The sequence below is a fragment of the Stegodyphus dumicola genome, chromosome X1 (assembly GCF_044657685.1).
Source record: "Stegodyphus dumicola isolate Sdum_Otavi_A_Nest chromosome X1, ASM4465768v1".
Taxonomy (NCBI): domain Eukaryota; kingdom Metazoa; phylum Arthropoda; class Arachnida; order Araneae; family Eresidae; genus Stegodyphus; species Stegodyphus dumicola.
This window is the reverse complement of record NC_140780.1, coordinates 204,549,011-204,572,096: the sequence shown is the minus strand read 5'-3', so window position 1 is coordinate 204,572,096 and position 23,086 is coordinate 204,549,011. Positions and strand designations below refer to the sequence as shown.

Genomic DNA, 23,086 nt, shown 5'->3' with positions numbered 1-23,086 from the left:
GCTTATGGAAAATATTTAATTAAGCTATTAGGTTTCTAAAATTTCAGTTTTAGAAGTTAATTGTTAATCAAATATATTAAACTTAGAAGCAGTTTTCATATAAATCTTGTAATGCTTTAAAATTAAATAATGCTTACAATGCTTCCCCTTTCACCAGGTATTCCATCTTTTCCTGGAGGTCCCTGTAAGTCGAAAATTTAGTATTAGGTATGATTATAAAGCAGACAAAAATTAAGTTTCACATGACATCAAATAAACGCACAGAGAAAAGTTTCAATATGAATCACACCTGTAAAGAAGTACATACACAGTACATTTGTTACAGAAATTGTTTTATGGAACTTAATTTAATAATATTAAAACCATGGTAAAGCAAAGAGAGTAATATCACTTAATTCACGAATAACTTAGTAAGCATTCAAACTGGAACACAATTTCTATTGTTTTTAAATGCAAAACACAATATAAGAGAAGCATAGTTGAAGAATTATGAAGAAAAGTTAACTGCGTAAGGATACTTACAGTCTGACCACGTTCTCCAGGTATTCCAGGTGTACCTGCTTCTCCTCTCGGTCCTGTAAGACCCTGACTACCTTTAGGTCCAACAGCTCCAGATTCACCCTACAAAACAATACATAAGTCACGGAAACATTAGACAAGAGAATACTGGTAATTTCTTCTAAATGTTATTTTATTTTGAATTAGACATATGTATGGACAAATTATAAAAAGTTAAGATTTCAGTAATCTAGATATAATTCTTTGTAAAGTATCAAGAAATTTTTAACAAGAATTAAATGAGAAGATTGAAAATCGGCTTAATTTCAAAGAAATAATTTAGCTAAGCGATTAGTTATTTTCTCTAGCAAGCTTAGTAAGTCAACGTTTTCGAAATAATTGCAATGTCGAATGTATTATTTCGCAGCATTGATTCATTTAACACTTAATGATCGTATCCATTGCAACCTTGGGCATCGATACGTTTCAAACTCCAATTTATTCTGTTCTGGTTCCAGCTGATTTCTGGCTTTCCTTGAAAATAAAATGGACCTAGGTGAAATCACTAGAGGTAACAAGAAAAACTGAATACCTGTAGAAACGCTAGTTATGGGATTGTTACGAATTACGGATCTATTTTCTGCAAAAATGCATAAAACATTGTTTGGTTTGTTTAATCATTGCAAAGCACGCGAGGGCTATCTGCCTAAAGGGAGGAACGTCTTGGTGGAGGGCTTTCTAATGGAAACTGGCTCATATACACGTTACACATGGGGAAGACCACGAAAACGCCCATGCAGCCAGCCCATTCGCCAGGACTTGAACCCTAGACGAGACTACCAGTGTTTCAGCGACTTTACCGATCGGCCGCTGGTGGCCTCCATAAAAAGTGGAATTCATTGAAAAGTATTGAAGTAACATTTTAAGTAAGTTGCCGAAGAAGGGGGAAAGAATAACTAGGTATCTAGTTCATTTTTATAAAAATTAACAAAGACTCTGTAAAACTTTAATTTGTACTTGTTTAGCCTTCTAACGCATAAATAAAAATATTGTTAAGAAATATGATTTTTTTCGATAAAAACAAGTACTATTCAATTAATTTATATACAGAAACTTCAGCTGTAAGTGATTCAGGTACAGTAGAACACCGATAACACTACGTAGTGTGGAACGATGCTACTCATATGAACAGTAAAGCCGTTTCCCTTTCGCATTAAGAATCAGGGTGTACAAAATTCTGCAAATTGCATAATATACTACGTCTTTAAATTTCTTTTTATGTCTTAATATATTTAATTTTGCATCGCAATAAAGAAAAATACACAATAATATATATTTTATGATGAATCAATTACAACTAATACAGGCAAAGTTTAAACAATAAAAATTAGCATTTTTGTAGTTATATTTTGATACGAATGATTATAATACAAAAATAAAATAATAATGTAATAAAAATACGAATTTCGCAACAGACTTTTATCGTTTTAGACTTTCTCATAAAATTATTTATTTTCAAAGCATTTCTCCGCTCCTGTGTCGCAGTCTTCCTAATTACCTAAATATCCTTATATTGGCAGGTGTAGTTTCTCCCATTGTTCAGTACATAAAATACTTATTTGGGCTGTATTTTACCCTCATTATGAGAAACTAAATTTTCAGTATCTAATCTCTTACTTCCCCAGTCTCCTACAATTGCTTCATTAGCAAGGAAGGTTTTCCAATCTTTTGAGATGTTTCCTCGTGGTTTAAGAAAATACAGCCGACTCTATGCATTCAGAAAGAAGGATATCAGTCAGAAATGTTTGCTCAATCCCTGAATATAACTGTGAAAAAATTAATATGAAGTTATTAATCCAAAATCCAAACTTCCTGCAAAATTTGGTAGTATTTTGAAAATGTGGATAGTCGTAAAATAGATTCTCCATCACAAAATATTTTATTTATCTATTTTAACCCATTAACCGCTGGTGTTGCGTTGACGCAACGGTCAAAATAAATACGTATATAAATATAACTACCTAAGATATTTTATACCAGCAGATGATTTTGTGTAGGGAGTATTCTGAAGATTATATCTGTAAAAAATATTTGCCTTCAACAATCATTTTGCTTATAATAATTAATCTCATACTTTAGGCAAAATTTAAGCAAAAATTTCGACCGGGTATTTTTGCTGAAAATATTTAACGAAAGAATCGCCGTCTTTATGAGTGATCTATTTTTAGTCAAGGTCACCGTTTATCAGAACATTACATCAGTCAGTTGTTTATATTTGTGTTTGGAAGGAAGGGAAAACAAGTGTTGCGCTGACGCAACGTCAGTGTTCTGGTTGTTTAAAAATGCCTAGAACGAGGTATCTTACATTAGAAGAAGCTCTTCAAAGATTTTTTGATGAAGAAACAGATGATGATAATGTTAATAATGACCAGAATGAAACTGATATTGTTGTTGTTCCCTCAGAAATTGCAGAATCTAGTGACGAAGAAGAAAGGAATGGCAATGTTTTAAATAATGATATTTTTCCAAATGATACAGCTGGGGAAGTTGAAATTTACGTAAGAAGTAAGTTTCAGCCTTCTAAAAGCAGTTATAGTCATACTAAAAAGTTTAAAAAGCAGATGACTGAAATCTTGAAGTGGATAAAAAAGGAACTGTTAGTTATATCTCAGGAAGAACATGAAGAAAGAGATAGAAAAAAAATTATAAAAGACAAAATATAAGGTGAAACTAGTGCACAGATTTTCGATTTTCGTTTTGGTTTAAACATTTACTGTCTTCTCGTTGAACAGACAAATATATCAGCGAAAAAAAAAGCACTCAGAATTTATTGCATCTGAAGCCTATATGAGAAGATTTATTGTAATATTATTGCTTACAGGATATCATTCTTTACCTCAAGAAAAAATGTATTGGTCTTTTGAAAAGGACATTTCTGTTCCTGTTGTACGAGAATCGATATCACGTTTGCAGTACAGGAATATGAAGCAGAATTTGCATTTGACAATAGTCAAATTGAAAATACTGATAAATTATACGAGGTGAGACCGTATCTAAACTTACTAAATATCATCACTTATTACTACTGTAAATATAAAGTCTCTTCTAGATTTCAGACGCGAGAATGCATAATTCCTTTTGCAAACTCCTATTGAGAGTGTATAATCAGCCAGAAATAGATCAGCAACAGGAAGCCCTAGTAAATTCAGCATTCAAAAACCATTGCATGGAGATGGTAGACATTTTATGGTAAAGTCCGTTGATAACAAAAGACTTTATTGTAAAGAGTACCATAGCCAGACTGTTTATAGATGCAAAGTATGCAATGTAGCTTTACATCATGATTGTAATCAAGCTTTTCATGCTTGAATCTTTCAATTGAAATAATCTGTATTTGTAAAAGAAATACAATGTATATTTTAATATTAAATTAATTAAAAGTAAAGTGATTTGGTAGATTTATAAAACGTTATACAGTTAAAAAGTAATCCTGCGCTCCACTCAAAAGAAACATCACACGAGTACAATCCTACTCACTAAACATCCGTAGTCTTATTCCGCTGACGTTGCGCGAACGCAACACTCGCATTTTCCACAGGTAAGAGCATTTTTTTATTTTCAATGTAAATTTATATTATAAATGCTTAATTTAATATTTGTTATTATTTTCATGAGAAAAGAAACATTCCTTGCAGTTTTGGCGGTTAATGGGTTAAGTGGCTATTTACATAAATTTAGAGGCTATTATTTTTAACAATACGTATTTATAACTTAGTAGAACTATTTGTAACTTTCCTTGCATTAACATACTTCCAGTAATTTCTCTATTTGATAGAAACACCATATTTGAAAACTAAATTTTGTAATAAAATAATCCAATTGTTTATACTTTATTTAGGTTAGTGACTGTTTATTAGATAATTATGTAAATAGTTTTCCCAGATGAATTTGCTTCTGATATGCAAAGTGCAGTTATTTAAAATTCTCAAACTGAAATTTTTATTCAGTTCGTTAATTGAAGCTGATGTAAAATACATCCTTGTTTCAATCATCTGTTATTAAATATATTGCTATCGTGCTTCATTTATAGCAAAATAATTAAATTGTTCAAAGGACGTTTTTTAATCTACTATTATCATAAACTTTAATCACCTCGACATTAATTTTCTAATTAATTCTTACTACTGTTTCTAAAAAATTTTATAAAATATATTTTAAATCTTATACAGCTTCCAAATACAGCAAGAAAACTATGTCCAGTTTCATAAAGACTACCATTATTCATTCTTTATTGGTGGAAATTTTAGATAAGAATAAAAGTAGGTTTTGAATTAGAAATCTTTAAATAAAATTAATTTTTAATTTTCAAGTCAAAAAATCAAAAACTACCTTTGGTCCAGGAGATCCAGGAAATCCAGGAGGCCCTGATCTTCCAATTGGTCCCTGCATTAAATTTGCAAAGAAATATATTCATGAAGTCTAATTTATTACATTAAATTTAAAATTATTAAAACTTCACATATTAAACAGTTGACTAAAATACAAAGTAGTAATAGTAAAATAACAATGCCATGCGATTTAAAAGCATAAAAGAAAGCTTACGGTTGGTCCAGGTTGTCCTGGCAGTCCATCAATACCCCTCAGACCCTATAATGCAAATAAAAATTGAAACTGTATCGAAAATGTTTTACAAAATGAAACATTACGTAAATATATACATATAATAGATTAGAGTGATTAGAGTGACATATATACATATAATAGATTAGAGTGACAATTAAAATTAGACAATAGAGTTTACAATTAAAAATTTACTTAAACCTTTCTTCTGCATTCTTAGAACTTCATTCATTATTTGCAATAAAAAAATCTTGGAAAATGCAAAGATGAAGATTTCACAGCGTTTAATTTTCAATGATAAATTAGTCATTTTGTTTAACTGTACAGTTTAATGGTTTGCAACTGCCTAAGGTCTTAGTTTACTTTAGTTTGGAATGGATACCTAAGCATAAAATTCGAAACAATATGATAAATCAATGCAATAAGAACGTTTATAATTCTAGAAATAGAAAAACTCACAATTTTCACTTATTTATTACTATCTCGTAGAAACAAGAAAAAGATTAATAAAATATTTCCTTACAAACACTTTTTGATAAATATTTAATATTACAAAAATCGAATTTTAAAGCTTTTAAGCCGGCTAATCATACTCTTAAATCTCATAAATAAGGATTAGATTTCTAAAGCATACAATATAATAACGCTCGAAAGTCCTTTAACTGCTGAATTTAGTATACTAAATGTGGAATCGATAACAGTGTATTATCAATTCCACATTTCCGTGTGATAGAATCCGTGTGAGTAGTTGAGAGTTTTTTAGAGAAGAACTCTGAATATGCACCTTTTTTTTCAACGTTCGTATTTCGAAAATCTTTTGACATGTATAATTTAAGATGGATAAAAGCTATTTTTTTTTTAACTTATTAAGTGCTCCACCCTTAGGCACTACATGGAAAGGGAGAAATGTCCCGTGGAGGTCATTTTAAAGGAAACTGGCTCGTATCCACGTTACACATGGGAAAACCCACGAAAACGCCCGTGAAGCCAGCCCGTTCGCCGGGATTGAACCCCGGACCGAACTACCAGTGCTCAGCGGCTTTTACCGCTCGCCCGCTGGTGGGCCGATAAAACCTAATTGAAAGTTATCTTTTAGCTCACGTTAATGTGAGACACAATTTGTAATTAAAATGTGGAAAAAGATTTTGTTCAGCTTCGACAGGACGCATACAAATACAACTTACACAATGATCTGATTTTTTTTTTTATGATTTTGGACTAAGACATCAAATTGTAATTCAATATCAGACAAAGTAAATAACTAGAAGTAACTGCAACATGAGACAACAGCACTTTTCAGTAAAAGGCTATGGTGAAGATAATAAAAACTTCAAAACGAACTGCAATATACTATTAATCTCTCCAATGAAAAAAAAAATAATAATGAATTGAATGAAATTGAACAATTAAATGTTTCCTTTACAAAATTTTGTTCGGAAAAAAACATTTGGACACCATCAAAGTTAAAACCTTCTCACTTACAGAGAGGCGTGGTTAGTTTTCCCTAAGAAGCAAATAAAATAGAGGAAAAAGCATTTAGAGTTTTCTTGTAATAAAAGATAATACTTAATTTGTTTTCATCAAATAATGTAAAGCAAGGAAGCAAAATCCCCAAACAAGAGAAATAACGTATTTTGTCTCGCGGAAAAGCACAGTGACCATACTAGAAAATAAAAAATGGAACGGTAAGGGAATGTTTTTCAGCTATTTCATGCAAACTGTGCTACAAACATAATTTGTGCAGATAAATGCACTGCATAATCAAACGATGCGTTATACAGAGAAGACCTATTGCAGATGTTATCTTGAAGGAAGGAGAATTTTGATGCGATGTCATGAAAGCAAGAGGATTTTCAACTAAATATTGAAAAATATATACCACACTTATTTCTCGTTAGAATATTTTTCAGGTATAGTTTCGCTATGTCAGAAAACTTTTAACCCAGCATTAAGGATATATTATTTTTTTACTGTGGTCAAAGAAAATGTTCTAGATATTTTATTAAATTAGATACTTTATCAAATTTGTATGTTTTTTACATAGTTGTCATACTTTATCTTTTAATATAGAAAATTAAGTAAAATAACTAGAAACAACCGAAGTTGCTTTTGTGAAAACTTTCGAGCGCTAGGGTAATAAGGAACTCCCGAATATATTGATTTTGGCCCATGTTTTAATATATATAGTTTCGAGATTTTGCCCCCTAAAATTCTAAGAAAGAATTTCTTGCTTTATTCAACAGACATTAAATTCTGATATTTCTTTTGTAGTCTAATACGTACTTTCTCCCAGTTAAAAATTATTGATTCAACAGACATTAAATTCTGATATTTCTTTTGCAGTATAATATGTACTTTCTCACAGTTAAAAATTATTGAATTGAGTTAAAACTATGCATAAATACTTACAGGAGGTCCAGGTGGCCCTTCTCTACCTCTTTCTCCTCTGGGACCAGGTGGACCCTGAAAGAAGAAAAGCATCAATAATGGATTCCACAATATCAAGTCTCTGTATGTTGAATTAATCAATTCAAGCAAGGTTATTTTAAATATGCATCAAAGTCTAAAAGAAAGTTTATAAAATGACAGCATCTAAAAATGTGAATTTTACATAATTTGGAATAGTAAAATTCTTTTTTTATATACCTACAGTCAAAACAAATGCGGTCTTATTCTATCTTATAACTACAGTAAAACTACAATTTTTATGTAGTTTCACGTTTTTATGTTTATATAATTTTTAGGTAGTTCCGAAAATTATACAAGTTACACATTTTTTTATAAATAAATGCTTTTTATGTGTGAAAAGATTTGTGTTGTACCTCAAATACCGACTACTATACTGTATGCAGATTAATATAATGCTATTGAAAACATGTTTAATACATGTATAATAATGTTTTCTAAAAACCTGGTGTTTTGTTTCATCATTCAAAGGAGAGAACATTACCGTATATGAAGATATTACAATCCATCGATCATGTCTTATTTTGTTGATCGCAAGCTATTTATTATATCATTAGATTATTATTTTACGCTTTTCACGTGCCAGGTAGGTCATGAGGAGGAGATGCACACACTTAAGAAAAGTTTATCAAAATACTCTTCATTCGTACTTGCTCCATTAATTCTCAGCTGTGTGTTCTTAATTATTTATTATGTTTTGCAATCTAAATTTAAATAGGCTGAGAGGTATTACGTAAAAGAAATTACACTTTACGTTATCTTTGCCTTAGAACTGAAAATAATCCGCGGTGGTTGTGCGTATTTTTCATTGGAATGATTGATTTTTCTTTGATGGATTTTAGTTAAGCATAAAGATTCTTGCTTCTCAGATATCTGATATCATTTTATAATATTTGCAAGCATACAATGTAAGACTTTTAATGCATGTCATAATTTACAATTAATTGCCATTATGACTCATTGGCTTTCTCAAAATGGTACCTTAAAAAAGAAAAAAACTGATTAAAAAAGTTATTTTTCCTTTACCATAACTTTCTTCCAATTTCAACTCAAAAGCTCTTTATTTCTTTTATTTTACTGCAAGAAAATATGTTTACAAAGCAATTCACCTTAGTAAACATATTTTCTTGTCATAATTCTCAAGCAAAGAAGCGTTTTTATAAGTAAGAAATATCTGCAATCTTTCTTTCTTTTTTTTTTTTTTTTTTTAAGAAAGGGAAAAATGTTTACATTAGCATTTTATATTTGCGTTTTGAAACGCGAAAAACTGTGCTAGATTCTCTTTAGTAGCACAGCAAAGTTCTGTAAAATTAATGCCAAAATTCAAATGTTGCCTAATTTCGAAACTTTTCATACATTTGTGCTTTTCTTATACAGCTTAAAATGTCAGTACTTCTTATAAGATATTTATCTCTTACGGCTAACACCCTGTGAAATTACCGAGTGAGTCATGACAGATTTCTGAAGACCACAGTAACAACTTTATGAACAATATCTACATTTACAAATGAGAATAATTCCTGAAACTTTGAACCAAGTGATATAAGCGGGATGGTTACATAAATGCAGAGTACACATCCGCGTAATATGCAATTTTGCGATGTTTCAGGTATAAAGCGTATAAGAATTTTACGAAACAATAAAGACGGAGATAATTTTCGCTAAAATTTTGGAATATAAATAAACAGTTCAATTAAAAGTATAAAACAGTTAAATTTGGTTTACTGATCAGAAATCAAAAGTTACTAACCATTGGTCCGGGAATGCCCATTTTTCCAGGTGTGCCTACCATACCCTGGAAGAGATAGTTAAATCAACAAATAAATATTAAAAGAAATTTATGTTATGCAATAGAATACAGTATACAGATATAATTAACGCAGATAATGTGCCAATAAAGGTTAACTCTTTTCATTTACTAAAATATAAATTCATTAAAATATTATTTCGTAAAGTAAGTTGAGATTTTTCTCAAATTATAGTTAAAAATCTTAATAGCTCGGAAACTTAAAAAACTGCTTTACATTAAATGTCCTCAAGCTTTTAAAGCAAAACAATTTTTTTTCCCTTGCCATTTTTTTTTTTTTTTTTTGAAGTAAAGAAAGCGACAAGTTAGGCAGTTACATAATGAGCAAAGAAACACGTTTACTAGTAAAATATCAGTCATTTGTCATAAATTTCTATTTATAGTAATTTACAAATATTTTTATCCCAAAAAATTATTTTTCAGAAAATATAAGCATATCTAACGTATCTCTAAGAAACATTATCATGATTATATCATACCTTATAGAGAATAAAATTTTTTTTTATTAAGTTTCAATTCAGAATCCGATATTTTAGTATTCTTTAATTGCGAATTTTAAAAGTTGATGTTATAAAATGTTAAATAAGTCAAATATTGCGTTACACTAGTGAAAATTGCAAATGTTAAATCATACTTTTTCTCCAGCCGTGCCTTGCTCTCCTTTAGCTCCATCTATACCAGGAAATCCCTGAAAAATATGGCCATATTTTAAAAACTCTAAAATAAAAGAAATTGAAGAATTAAAAACAGTTATGAATATTGTATTATGGCACGTGCAGTGCTTCTATATGACTTTTTGCAGTAGTAAATAAATAAATGAGAAAAATATTTTATGGGAAAAGCAGATTTAACAAACTACATTTAAGGTAATTAACCCTAAAAAGATTTCCATTTTAATAGAAGTTTTGTATATACAGATGTAAGATTTTAGAAACAATTTTATTGAAGTAAGACATAGTATTTTCAGGTGAGTTTTGGACAATTTTCTTCTCAATGCTTTACTAAATAATTAAAATTTAATTTAGAAGGAATATATCGATTTTAGAAGGAATATATCGTTATCGATATTTGTGTCTTCTGTGAGTACAGAAAATCATTTTCATTGATAAGTTTCTAGGTGGTGGATATTAATACTGAGATTTTGTAAAACTTCGTAGGAGGAGGATGCTCCATTTATGGTCTGAATAGGGATATATTTATGATTTAACACAGCAAAGTGTCAGTTTAAAAGTGGAGACCATTGTTTAATAACGGAATAAGATTCAATATTAGCTAATGTGAAGTGCTATGGAAATCATATTATGAACTGTTATGGAAACTTTTACAGCATTCTGTTACAACATATAGAAATTTGTAAGAGCAGAATTCTATTAGTACCTGCATTGACTGAATAATTTGGTTGCTATTTATTGTAAAAAACAGGAAAGGAATGTATTTGCATAAGCCAAGTTTGCACTGAATAGTAAATTTGTTTAGTAGCTGGTCATAAGGCTTTTCTTCCAGATATTTTTTAAATTACTTAAATTCTGCAAAATCATTTAATCTGTCTGCATGTAATAATACTAAAACATTAGTAAATTTATAGGTTCTTAATTTTTAATACATGTGAGTAATAAATGTCAATAAAGTGAGTATTAGCAACAGTATTATGTTTTGAATATTTAATTATTATAAGGCATTCAAAACATAATACTGCATATTCTATTCATAGAATACAAAATTTGCATCTACTAGACACTCCTTTTACTTTTCAAATAAGCAACAAATAATGGGAAAATCATGATAAAATGTTAAATATTTTTTTAAAGAATAGGAAGTTATTTTATACGTACTCGATGTCCTTTTGCTCCAGGCAATCCTGGAAGCCCAGGAGGACCCCTTGGACCCTAAAAAAAGAAATACGTTTTCATACAAAGAAACAAAATAAAAGAGCTTTTTCTTTAAATCTGCATTCATTAAACTAATAATTCTTAATTTCAGCCAATAATTTATAAAGTATGCAACAGGTTAAATGGCTTACATTTTGACAGTGTTCAAAAGCTAGCACATGAGCTAAATGTAGCTAGCTTTCACCACTGATATTATCAAATAAATCCAATCAGTAATGGAATAAACGGCTTAATAAAATGAACATGTAGAATGATATTTTTATCAAACGAATTACTTTTCTATTAAAATATACTTAATCTGACAGTTATTAATTTTTGAAGATGTGCGATAAAGAGCTATGTTATACGATTTTACATAACACTCAGATTAAATAAAACATCATCATAAAAATAAAAACCTGAACATATGTTATAGAAGTAACTAACTTTATAGTATGTGGTAATTTTTTAGCAATGTATATTGACTTGTTTGAATTTTGAAAACATTTAAGAATCTTAGAGAATTACTCATTGGCATTCACAGAAAATGCACTTGATTAAAAATTAAAAGGGAAGACGCTAATTTTTATTGCTTAGTTGAATTAATAATAGACAAATAAACAATAAAAGTTGGGAAAATTAAATGAAGAAAATAGAGTTAGACACTGTAACATTTACAAAATTTAAATATTTTTGCTTTTGCAATATTCAAAAAATTTTCTAAAGTTTTAAATCACAGAAAGAAGATAATGAAAAGTCTGGTTTTAGTGAAAGTGTTATGACAGAGTCACTTGACAAAGTAATAAACCTAATGATTACTAACTTATAATATTGGTGATCACCAAGTAAGAAGTTGACTAGAAATAAAAAAAAAAAAAAAAAAAATTTAAAGCAGAAAAAACATTGTTTTATACACTTATAAAAACAGAAAAACAGTTTTTATTTGTCATGAACAAGCATCTGCAATAATAGTTTAATGGTAAGAATAAATAACTAATCGATTATGTGAACCTTGAATGCATACTGGTAAGCTTCATAAATAACCGAACGCTCTCTCAGAAAATAACATGATTAAAAAGTAACGTTCCAAAACATGGAATGAAATTTTAAGCAAAACAATTAAAATCGTTAATAAGATTATTCCAGAGTTTTAAAGAATTTTGGAAGAAATTGTTAACAGGTTTTCTGTACTTTGTATGTTTAAAGATGAACAGCTAACACTGGAATAGATAAACAGAATTAAAATTTTCATAATGTGTCTGGGTCAGTGTCTTAATATGTGTTTGATACATACAATCAAAAGTTTTTTACCTTAACAATTTTACTTAATTAACTCATTTCGATACTTAGTGAAAATAGACTGTTAGTGCCACAGCAAAATTATCAAAAAGGTTGGCCGATTCTATTCGCATCAGCGGTGCGATTAGCCGCTTCAGCTATTCGCACCAACATTAACTACGCATGCGCTTTGAGTCTCATTTGAACCGAATCGAAAAGAAGGAATCCTAAGTACGCTAACTGCCAAGTCTGTTGTAGTGAGTCTGTCTCTTTTTTTTTTTTTTTTTTTAAAGAAAAAGGCAGGTTTTACTTTGACGTAATTTATCATTTTTTAAGCGTTAGCGACTTTCAAAAGATTAAAAAGGGAAATGTGTTCCTTTTTCTTATATATATAAGAAGAAGAAACATATTTCTTTTATTTATGTATATATAGAAAAGGGCAGTTTTTATGTTCGCATAAACTATTCCAGACGTTCGTTCTCCTGAACGTTTGAAATAGTTTAAATGACTGATTATGGAGGGGGGGGGACTAAAACTTCGTTTACATTTTTTGTACTTCTTAGAATACATTTAGCTTCAAATATGTGTTTTGCACAATCAAGATTTTTGTTCATGCCGCTTTGAAATTTTTCGTCCGAGAAAAGGTAATAAAATTAGACAGAGTATGTCTACGTAGAAAATTTAGACATGAAATAAGTTATAAGCAATAAAATAAACTATTAAATTAACAATTAATCATATAATACTGGTTATTAACAATTTTGTATGCCTGTTTAATTTTTCTATGGAAATAGTCTTCATTTTCAGAGCACAAAAACTATTTCCAAAGGAATTTGAAATATTAGCACAAACACATTAATAAATTAAATAAATAATGGGATATAATTTAAAAGACAATAATTTAATGTAAGAGATTTAGATTGACAAATTTGCACACGCAAATGAATTATCAGATTTTATAAGGTTTTATTTCATGAATAACTTTGGTTTTGAAATATGGCATTTGAATTTATAAACATGTGTGGACACTAAAAAAGTGATGCATATATAAGAACATTATAATTTTCAATAAGTTTTATTATTGAATAATAAATTCTCACAGTTCAATGCTATGTGACTAGGGTCTAAGTTTGCATAAAAGTTCCTATGTTAAATAAAAGAGTTTAACTCTTTATGAATATGAATATAACATTTTATGATGACAGTTTATGAATATGTCCTTTCTTACATTCAAAGGTAACATATTTGCACAATACCGTTTCACGATGTTTATGACCTTCGTGAAATTTTGCGATCTCTCTTTAATCAAAACAGCAAAATTTTGATTTTCCTACAGTTCTTTTGCCCTTTCAAATTCAAAATATGTGGAAAACTTGTTTCCACACACAAAAGGCAAGAAATTTGTTTTTGTCACATCCATAGTACTCAAGTTATGACAAACAAATAACACGTAAATTTCAGTAACAATAACTAAAAATTAATTAACAAAGAAATCGCATACAAGGAAGATAAGCAGAAACTGTTAACAACCCTCGCTCCCGCTCCCGCCTGTCTTATGTCTGTCAGGTCGGCTAAAATGCTTCTACCTGGGCTAGCTGGTGCGAATAGCCTTATAGAGGCTATTCGGACCGTCGGTGCGATTAGCCACAGCGAAAAAGGTCGGGGTTTCAGCAGGTTAAGGTTTTATCAAAAAAATTATCTTACCGGAGATCCCGGTGGGCCGGGGGGACCAGGTCGACCATCTTCTCCAGACTCTCCCTAGAAAAATGTGAAAAGATTATAACTTTGAAAATACTTTTTATATTTTTAAGTACTTTTTTCCACTTTAAGCCGATTATTTAAAACTATAAAGTAGCAATGAGGTTAAATAAGTTTAATTTATGATAAGTATTACCTAGTTTATGAATGCATTAATTATAAGCCAGGCCTCTTAACAGCATACATGAAGTATTAAAATTATGAAAAGATAAAAAATTATAACATATAAATGTTTCATCTAACATTAAAATGTAGCATATTTCATGAAATAAACTATGCCTTAAAATAAGAAACTTATTAAATGAAACTGCGCACAATAGTAAAACATTCAAAGGAAGCAGAGAAGAAAAACATAATATTGCATGAAGAAGAGATAAAAGACATGCGTATGAACGTCTTTTTGTAGTCATCATTTGATCGCGCAGGAGGTGACAAGTAATGCATATCTCCGCTTTTGGCGTAGAATACATTTGCAATATATTTCTCTGAGAACCTGTTATATCCATCTGAACACTAATTCTGTGGTACTATTGTGCAAGCAGTTCACCTCAAGTGGAAAAATTTCAGTTCCTATTAGTTTATTCAGTTACCTTTCCTGATACGTACACACACGTATAAATATTTATGTATGCATATGTAAATGCTTATTGCATTTATAATACAAAGCACAAAAATCGCAAAATATTTAAAGTTCTCAGACTAATTTAAATTTTCTCACAACATTTTCATATCTTTCAAATTTAGAATTTTAATATTTGTATTTCATCGTTATAATTTTCTATGTTTGGAACTATTTAGGAAAAAAATATCTCCAGTAGTACAATAGCAAAACATTCAAAAGATGCAGAGATGAAAGACACAATATTGCATGAAGCAGAGATGAAAGACATGCATATGAACGTCTTGTAGTCATCATTTGATCATGCTGGTGGTGAGAAGTGTTGCATATCTCCGTTTTTGGGTAGAATATATTTGCAATACATTACTCTGAGAACCTATTATATCCATCTGAACACAAATCCTGTGGTATTATTGCACAAACAGTTCAGCTCAAGAGAAAAATTTCAATTCCTATTAGTTTCAATCAGTTACCTTTCCTGATACATACACACACGTATAAATACTTATGTACGCATATGTCAATGCATATTCCATTTATAATACTAAGCACAAAATTTACAAAATATCTAAAGCTCCCAGACTAATTTAAATTTTTCTAACGATACTTTCATATCTTTCCAATTTAGAATTTTAATACTTATATTTCATCTCTATTATTTGCTACGTTGGGAATTATTTAGGGAAAAAAAATATATCTCCAGTAGTCCTTACTTGTTCTTCTCCCAAATATGGTTTCACAACTTTCATCTAATATAATTTTTTATCACAAAATGTTTATAACGTAAAATTGATTGGCAAAAAATGTACAGATCTTAAACTTACATCTTTTCCAGGTAGACCAGGTAAACCTCTCGGACCAGGAGATCCAGATGGTCCCTAGAAAATTTATTTCAAGTTTAGTAACTGTATTTTTATTAATACAATATGATCTTTGTGTCAATAAGTAAAATAAATAAATATGACTAATAATTATAAAATATACACTCTACAAAAAATATCTAGGCAATTAAAAAAGATGATTTTACTTTACATACTTGAACTTGGGACTCGGCATAGTAGGAACGTTTAAGGCATAAAACTACTTGAATTTTTCGGATAAGCAGCTAAGCTTACTTTTGGGCTTGAACTTATATTCGTATATTAAATTAAGCCTTTAATAGTTTTAGAGAAGGCTTATTAATCCTTACAATGCAATGGATTTCAAAATGTTGAATTATACCAATGGTGATGACATTATTAAATGGATAAAATCAATTAGAAACTTATAATACAAGATCGTGAAATGGTCTTAGTATAGCTTCTAAAAACAAATAATTGAAAAGAAAAGTTACTGAGGAAAGGGCACACTGAACGTGATCTGGGAAGACTTTCATTGCTTAATGAATGAAAACTTGATGTAATTATAATTTTAAGTCTACTGTTATCAGTTTCAGAAGAAACAAATAATAATAAATCAATTTATATGTTAAGAAATTCCCTTACAATTTTACTATTTTAACATAAATCTTTTATTTTATTCACATCAAACCTTCCAATAATTTAGCTTTTATAATCATTTATGAAAGGATGTGTATAATACTAATCTATAACAAAATGTGAGTAATACTTTTTAATCTGTTATGAAATGTTTTGTTAATAACTTAAAACACATTTTAATTATCTCTTTTATTTGCTGACAATATTTTAAGGCATTTCAGAGGTTTAGAGAGGAATCCATTAAAATTAATAGGATAAGTTTAAATTTACCAGAATTCTAAAATTTAGTAAATTAAAATAAGTATTATTAAATTTTGCCACAATATAATTTCAAAATCTGGTAACCCATCTCACATTTTTATAAATCTAAACCATTGTACAACGTACAGACCAACGTACTATCTTACAGGTTGTAAAAATATTTCTCACTGAAAATTCAAAAATATGATCTGTATTTTTTACATTTACAGGGTAAAATGAGTACTCACAGGTGCTCCAGCATCTCCAGTTTCACCGCGTATACCTTGAAAACCTTGAGGTCCCTAAAATTATCGAAAACACATATATCAGAATAATGCAACAATTCATTAATGATTTCAATAACTTTTTAAACACTTTTTAAATAACTTTATAGCTTTTTAAACACTGCCTACAAAACCTAAACACATATATCATAATAATAAAATAATTCATTAATAATTTCAATAACTTTTTAACATTTTGGATATATTATATTTATTTAGTTATGCATAAAAGATTATGTATCATGATTCAATTTGAACACAAATTTTAGTTCCCTCGCATATAAAATTAAAATGAACTATTTTTTAATTCTTGAATCATAAAAATGCGATCAATTCATAAATTAAAAATAATAAACTTGCAACTTATTTGCTTATGAATCGAACATTTTTCAACATATTTATAGTATTATTGCAACTAGATACGCAGTTAAGTAAATAACATAATAAAACCTTAAAATTATTTTATTTTTTTATCTTTCATAGTCTGAAATTAATTAGATATTAATCGATACACCATGGTGTATCGATTAATATCTAATTAATTTAGTCTTTTAAAACTCCCTTCTGAAAACTTTTTAAATTCCTATGGAGTAGTGGTAAATTAATGTAACACGGATTTTACATTTCACAATTTCTATTTAACAAATGAGCTTTCATAGAAAACATTTAAAATAAATTACAAAAATTTAATTATGGCTACTGCTGGAATAACTTTACAGAGCAAATGGTATGAAGAGTAATTATAAGTTAAATGAATGAACGAAATAAATTTGACTTTGTTAATTTATTAATAGTACATTTTGTTTCACTTTTATTGATTTAAAAATGCCTCAGTTTCTTTTTTTCTTTCTTTTTTCTTTTTTGGTAAATCTGACATTTTTTGCGTGTTTCTGACCTATTTCGGTGTGCGTGTATTTAATCAAATTTGATTAGTTGCAAAATAAATTGCATAAATATGGTGAATAAATTATTATACAAACATAACTTTAACTAGCTTAACTAGCTTGATACTGCAGTATAAACGATATTTTCTCAAGGAAAAAAATAAAAGGATTAAATCTATAATGCACAGGTTTTTAGCATGTTTAGAAGTAGATACTTTCCGCACAGGATTTTAAACAATACAGATTATTTGATTTCTTATGTACGTAAAATTTTTTCTAAAGTCACCGAAAAGTAATTCAGTTCATAAATACATATGAAATAAAATAAAATTCTTTTCAGAAAATAATAAAATTAATAATAAAATTCTTTTCAGAAGGAAGAGAAAAAATTTGCTACATTCCTTAAAATGTAAATTATAAAGATATAAAAAAGCCCTTTATTTCAAAATTTAACATAAATTTAAGAAATATTACACAAAAAGTTAAGAAATGATCAAAGAAACAAGAAAAGGAATATTTACGCGTAGCAAAGGTACTTACGGGCTGGCCAGGAGGTCCCGGTGAACCGCGAGGTCCAACTGGGCCCTGCAATCATTAGAGCATTATATAAATACTTTGAAGAAATTCAGTAAAAAAATTAAAGCATAACATTTGCATCAAATAAACATTTAATTTAATTAAAGTTTTGGAATGCTTAATGCTTTATAGTTTTAGATGTCCGTTATATTAATACAGTCAGAAGAATTCAGTTAGCACTAATTCAAAACATTCAGTTAGCACTAATTTACTAATTGGAAACACTTTTAAGTAATAAAATGTCACATAATGCCTAGCTTTCAAATAATTTCTGACTATACGCTTAATTTATTATTAAAGTAATAAAATAACGAGGATAGATACTGCGGTATAAAAGTGCAAAATCTAAGATTTGCACAGGGAAAAAAGGATTGTTCATTATAAAAAATAAAATAAAAGGTGAAATCAAACCTTAAACAATTTATTTGATTTAGAAAAGTAAAGCTTAAAAGGCATTTACTATTGTGACATAAAAATATGTGCATTAGATATATGTCATCAAATATATATTATTAAAAAATCTCGTTACCTGGTTAATTTTACATATTACTGAAAAATCATTCTCAAATAAAAAAAAAATCCTACTAACCATTCCGTTTTAGAATTATTATATTTTCTCGCTAAACTTATCAATTAATTTTTTGCATCGATTGTTGTAGGGCTGTACATAAAACATGTGCAAGAACAATACATTAAAGCAAGATACATAATTATCTGAATGACGTATATTTCCATATCCTACTACAACATTCCGTTTCAGAATAATTATATTTTCCCATTGAATTTTCCATTAATTATATTTCTATATCCATTGTTCTAGGGCCGTACACAAAACGTGCAATAACAAGATATTAAAACCATTCTCTAAGCACCGTCCATTTCCATAACACATATATTAAAAAAAGAATGTGTTTGTAGCCTGATTTTAAGGGCAACACAAAAACATTTTCGCAAAAATTTCTTGAATACGATGCCGCTTCTACTTTTGAAAAGTTAGCAGCTATTGCTGACCTTAAATTCGAGGATATGAGCCAGTTCTTTCGCAGAACTCTGGTTCTCTCTTATATTATCGTTTCACTAACAGCGAAACTTTGATCACGATCTTGCACTAAACATTTTTATACGCAATCATATATATACAGGAAACATGTTCTTGTAATTGTTTTTCAAATTTTTCTCTGCTGATTCTCTCCTCTGAATGATCGTCGAAAGAGTACTCGACAAATTATCATATCTGGTTGCAATTTCATTCTTTTCCATCCCAAAATTTCCAGGCAATATTAAGATAACCGTTTTTAATTTATTTGCGATAATATTTAACTCTCTATTCACAAACGCTATTTGCGCTTCTTAACGTCGTAATTACGAACGCAATTAAGCCACGAATCAAGCACCCCAGGGGACGGGTCGGAGGGTCTCCCACCCCTCTTCCTACTACTACCAGCCTCTCGAGAGCACTTTCGGATCGCCTCATATTTAGAGAGCCCCCATGCCGCACAGACACTATACATTTGTAAACATCCCCGCATTTTCAGGGATTCGAACCTTTTGGTACGGCAGTCAGCGTAGCTAACCACTACCCCGGCTGGACAGCTTGTACAATGAATGAAATGAGAAGATAAAAGATCGGCCCCCTAGTCTGAAGGATTCTCTTCGACCGGGTCTAACACTCATAAATGACAACAACGCAGCCGTAGAGAATGTGATACGGAAAACCGAATGGCATAAACAAGAAAGTGAAATCAGTACAGGACATTAATGTTGGTATTGTATTGCATGTGTGATTATGGCAAAGCCTCGAGGGCTATCTGCCTAAGGGGAGGGATGCCTTCGTGGAGGACTTTCTAAGGGAAACTGGCTCGTATACACGTTACACATGGGGAAAACCACGAAAACGCCCATGCGGCCAGCCCGTTCGCGGGATTCAACCTCGGACCGAACTACCAGTGTTCAGCGACTTTACCGCTCTTCCGCTGGTGGGCCCATTAATGTTGGATTAACTCATCTTATCACTCATGAAAAGCTAAAGTTCAGCAAAGTGTGGTTAAGGTTTGTTTGTGTGTGTGATTATGGCAAAGCCTCGAGGGCTATCTGCCTAAGGGGAGGGATGCCTTCGTGGAGGACTTTCTAAGGGAAGCTGGCTCGTATACACATTACACATGGGGAAAATAACGTTTGTTTGACGCCTGATATAAAAGAGAGGCATGTCGATGCTTGTTAAGAGATTCCTCAGTAAAAGAAATATTTTTGCAGTGTATCATTACTGAAGATGAGAGTTGCGACCCACCGCTTTGGAATGAAGTTTCGAGATGACGGTGGGCGGTGCATGAGTCGCTGTTAGAAAGAATAAATTTTTCACGGTATCTACACGTTTGCTAAAGGCGAGTGTAAGTGAATAAACTAGATGGGGAGTATACTGAACAACAGTATTGTAATTATTTCAGTTTTTCCAATATTGTGTAAACAAAAATTGCTAGCTTTCCACTGAACACAATAATAAATGGCATTGAGCTTTATCAGAACACATTAAATTATAAGAAGAAACTGCTGAATAATATGCCGAAAAAAAAAAGAATACTATATTTGTTACAATATAAACAATTTGAATGTGGTAAGGAACAATACTTTATAATCTCAGCAAAGAAATCAATATTACGTGCATTGAAAGAGTATAAAGGTTTTTAAGTTAAACTTAAATCCCAATTTAAAATATTAAATTTTGATCACTTTATTTATAAGTCCAAAAACTAAGTGAGATTTTGATTACAGCAAATTTGATAAATATGAATGCAATCTTCTACTTGATTTGCCAACTTAAATACGAAAAGAAAAAAAAAATATCTTACAACTTGTGCTTGCATAAAATGAAATGCATCAGGTGCAGGGCCTTTATCACCAGAAAATCCTTGCAGTGCCAGCTGGTTGAACCAATTGCCGTACTACAAATAACCAAAACATATATTTACAATACAATAATTGATAATAAAAAGCTACGAACAAAAAACAAATAGTTTTTAACTATAGCTTCTGCAATTAAATCGAAATTATACAAAATCTAATCTGTAACCATATATTCAAGTAAGAAAAGTTATTTAGAAAAATTACAAACTTCATTGGAAAATACTACATGTCTAATAAAGCATAAATTAGGGATGTAAAAATATACTATTATCTTTACATAAATCAAGGAATTAAATCTAGATTTATTTTACCCCCCCCCCCAAATAAATAAATAAAACCCTTTTTCAGAGAAAAATAGAATAACTTCACAACATCATATTATTTCTTTTATCTCGAAATCTAAATAAAAATACGGCCATTTGTGACATTAAATAGCATGCTAATAATAAATGGCATACTTTAATTCTATACAAAGGAAAAGCTGAACATAATGCAAGTAATAACATTTAATGATACATATACATTACAGAAACTTACTCCTAAGTGCCCAGGAGGACCTGGTGGACCGGGTTCTCCAGGAGATCCGTGTGATCCAGGTTGTCCAGGTAAGCCCTAAATAGAAAAGCGCAGGATTTAGTACATTTCAAATACGGAATAAATTCCAGTTAAAAAAATTACTTCAAGCTCTGCAAAAATTTAATAAAACTCCAGAAATTTGAGTTTATGGAAATAAATGTACAGCTATATTCGCGCAATCATACAGTATATGCAGAAGTCTAGATTAAGTCTTTGTCAAAAGTTACAAGCTCTTTTTGAATAAATGAAAAAAAAAAAAAAAAAAAAGATGGAACAAGAAAGACGTAACTCAGGGTAATTCACCTGCTAGTAGGGCTGTCTGTCTTTCTACTTTCTATCTTTCTATATTTAATATATGTATTTTGTTTTTTAATAAATGGAATGTAAAAAAAAAGACAAAACAAGAAAGAAAGACATAACTTGGTAATTCCCCTGCTTGATATATCTTGATATATTTAATGTATATAGCTTGTGAAAAACAGCTATCAGCACTCAAATTTAAGTAACATTTGTCAATAGCTGTATTAAATTTTATAACCTTGGAAACTTTTGAGTAAAATAAGAAATAAAGAAAGAATAAGAAAAACGTAAAATCTGAAATTAATAGTATGATTATGATTATTAAATGATTATAAGGTATTAAAAATTAACATTGCACCGTTCGTAAAAATATTATATTTTGTTAACTACGGTAATAAAGGTTCGAACTTTCAATAATGACTGAAAGGGAAAAAAGGAAATACATTAATTTATATAAAATTAGTTGTTGGAAAGACCATTCAGTTATTTTAATTACTACACGTAAGTTATTCACCACTTGCTGAAAATGAAATTCACTGGATTCGTTTCAGAAAAATAATTCGACATTGAGGAAGCGGTAAAGCAATAATTAACTAAATACTGGACGTTTGGAATCCCGTTGACTTAAAAGGATTTAATGCGCAAAAATAACTAAAATCTTTGCGTTTCATTTAGTTGAAGAAAATTTGCTATTTTCAGCTTAAAAATTATCACATTTTCCGTTGTTCATAATCATATTTCAAAGACCAGTCGATTACAGCTTCTACAGCTAGAGGTGGAAGGACGTGACGAACACAGATATGGTTAATGATTATCATTAGATGTTTCTTTTTGTGCACACTTTTATCTCTCTCTCTCTCTCTCTCTATATATATATATATATATATATACGTATGTGTGTGTGATAAAAACTTGGACAGACTGTTGCATAAT

At 29.8% G+C, this 23,086-nt stretch overlaps 1 protein-coding gene and 1 long non-coding RNA gene across 2 annotated transcripts in view; one reads left to right on the top strand and one right to left on the bottom strand.

The window, feature by feature from the left end:
• LOC118197000 (uncharacterized) overlaps window positions 1-9,318 on the top strand; it is a 50,473-nt gene extending 41,155 nt beyond the window's left edge. The window contains exon 3 of the long non-coding RNA XR_004759493.2: window positions 7,530-9,318. This is a non-coding gene — a long non-coding RNA (uncharacterized LOC118197000). The remainder of the gene's footprint in view (window positions 1-7,529) is intronic.
• LOC118196999 (uncharacterized) overlaps window positions 1-23,086 on the bottom strand; it is a 143,818-nt gene that overhangs the window by 59,653 nt on the left and 61,079 nt on the right. The window contains exons 6-19 of the mRNA XM_035368469.2: window positions 21,815-21,889; window positions 21,223-21,315; window positions 18,341-18,385; window positions 16,881-16,934; window positions 15,739-15,792; window positions 14,242-14,295; window positions 11,224-11,277; window positions 10,026-10,079; window positions 9,335-9,379; window positions 7,528-7,581; window positions 5,101-5,145; window positions 4,888-4,941; window positions 523-621; window positions 138-182 (exon numbers count right to left, since the gene is read on the bottom strand). Of these exons, the coding sequence (XP_035224360.2) occupies window positions 138-182; window positions 523-621; window positions 4,888-4,941; window positions 5,101-5,145; window positions 7,528-7,581; window positions 9,335-9,379; window positions 10,026-10,079; window positions 11,224-11,277; window positions 14,242-14,295; window positions 15,739-15,792; window positions 16,881-16,934; window positions 18,341-18,385; window positions 21,223-21,315; window positions 21,815-21,889 (825 nt within the window). The remainder of the gene's footprint in view (window positions 1-137; window positions 183-522; window positions 622-4,887; window positions 4,942-5,100; window positions 5,146-7,527; window positions 7,582-9,334; window positions 9,380-10,025; window positions 10,080-11,223; window positions 11,278-14,241; window positions 14,296-15,738; window positions 15,793-16,880; window positions 16,935-18,340; window positions 18,386-21,222; window positions 21,316-21,814; window positions 21,890-23,086) is intronic.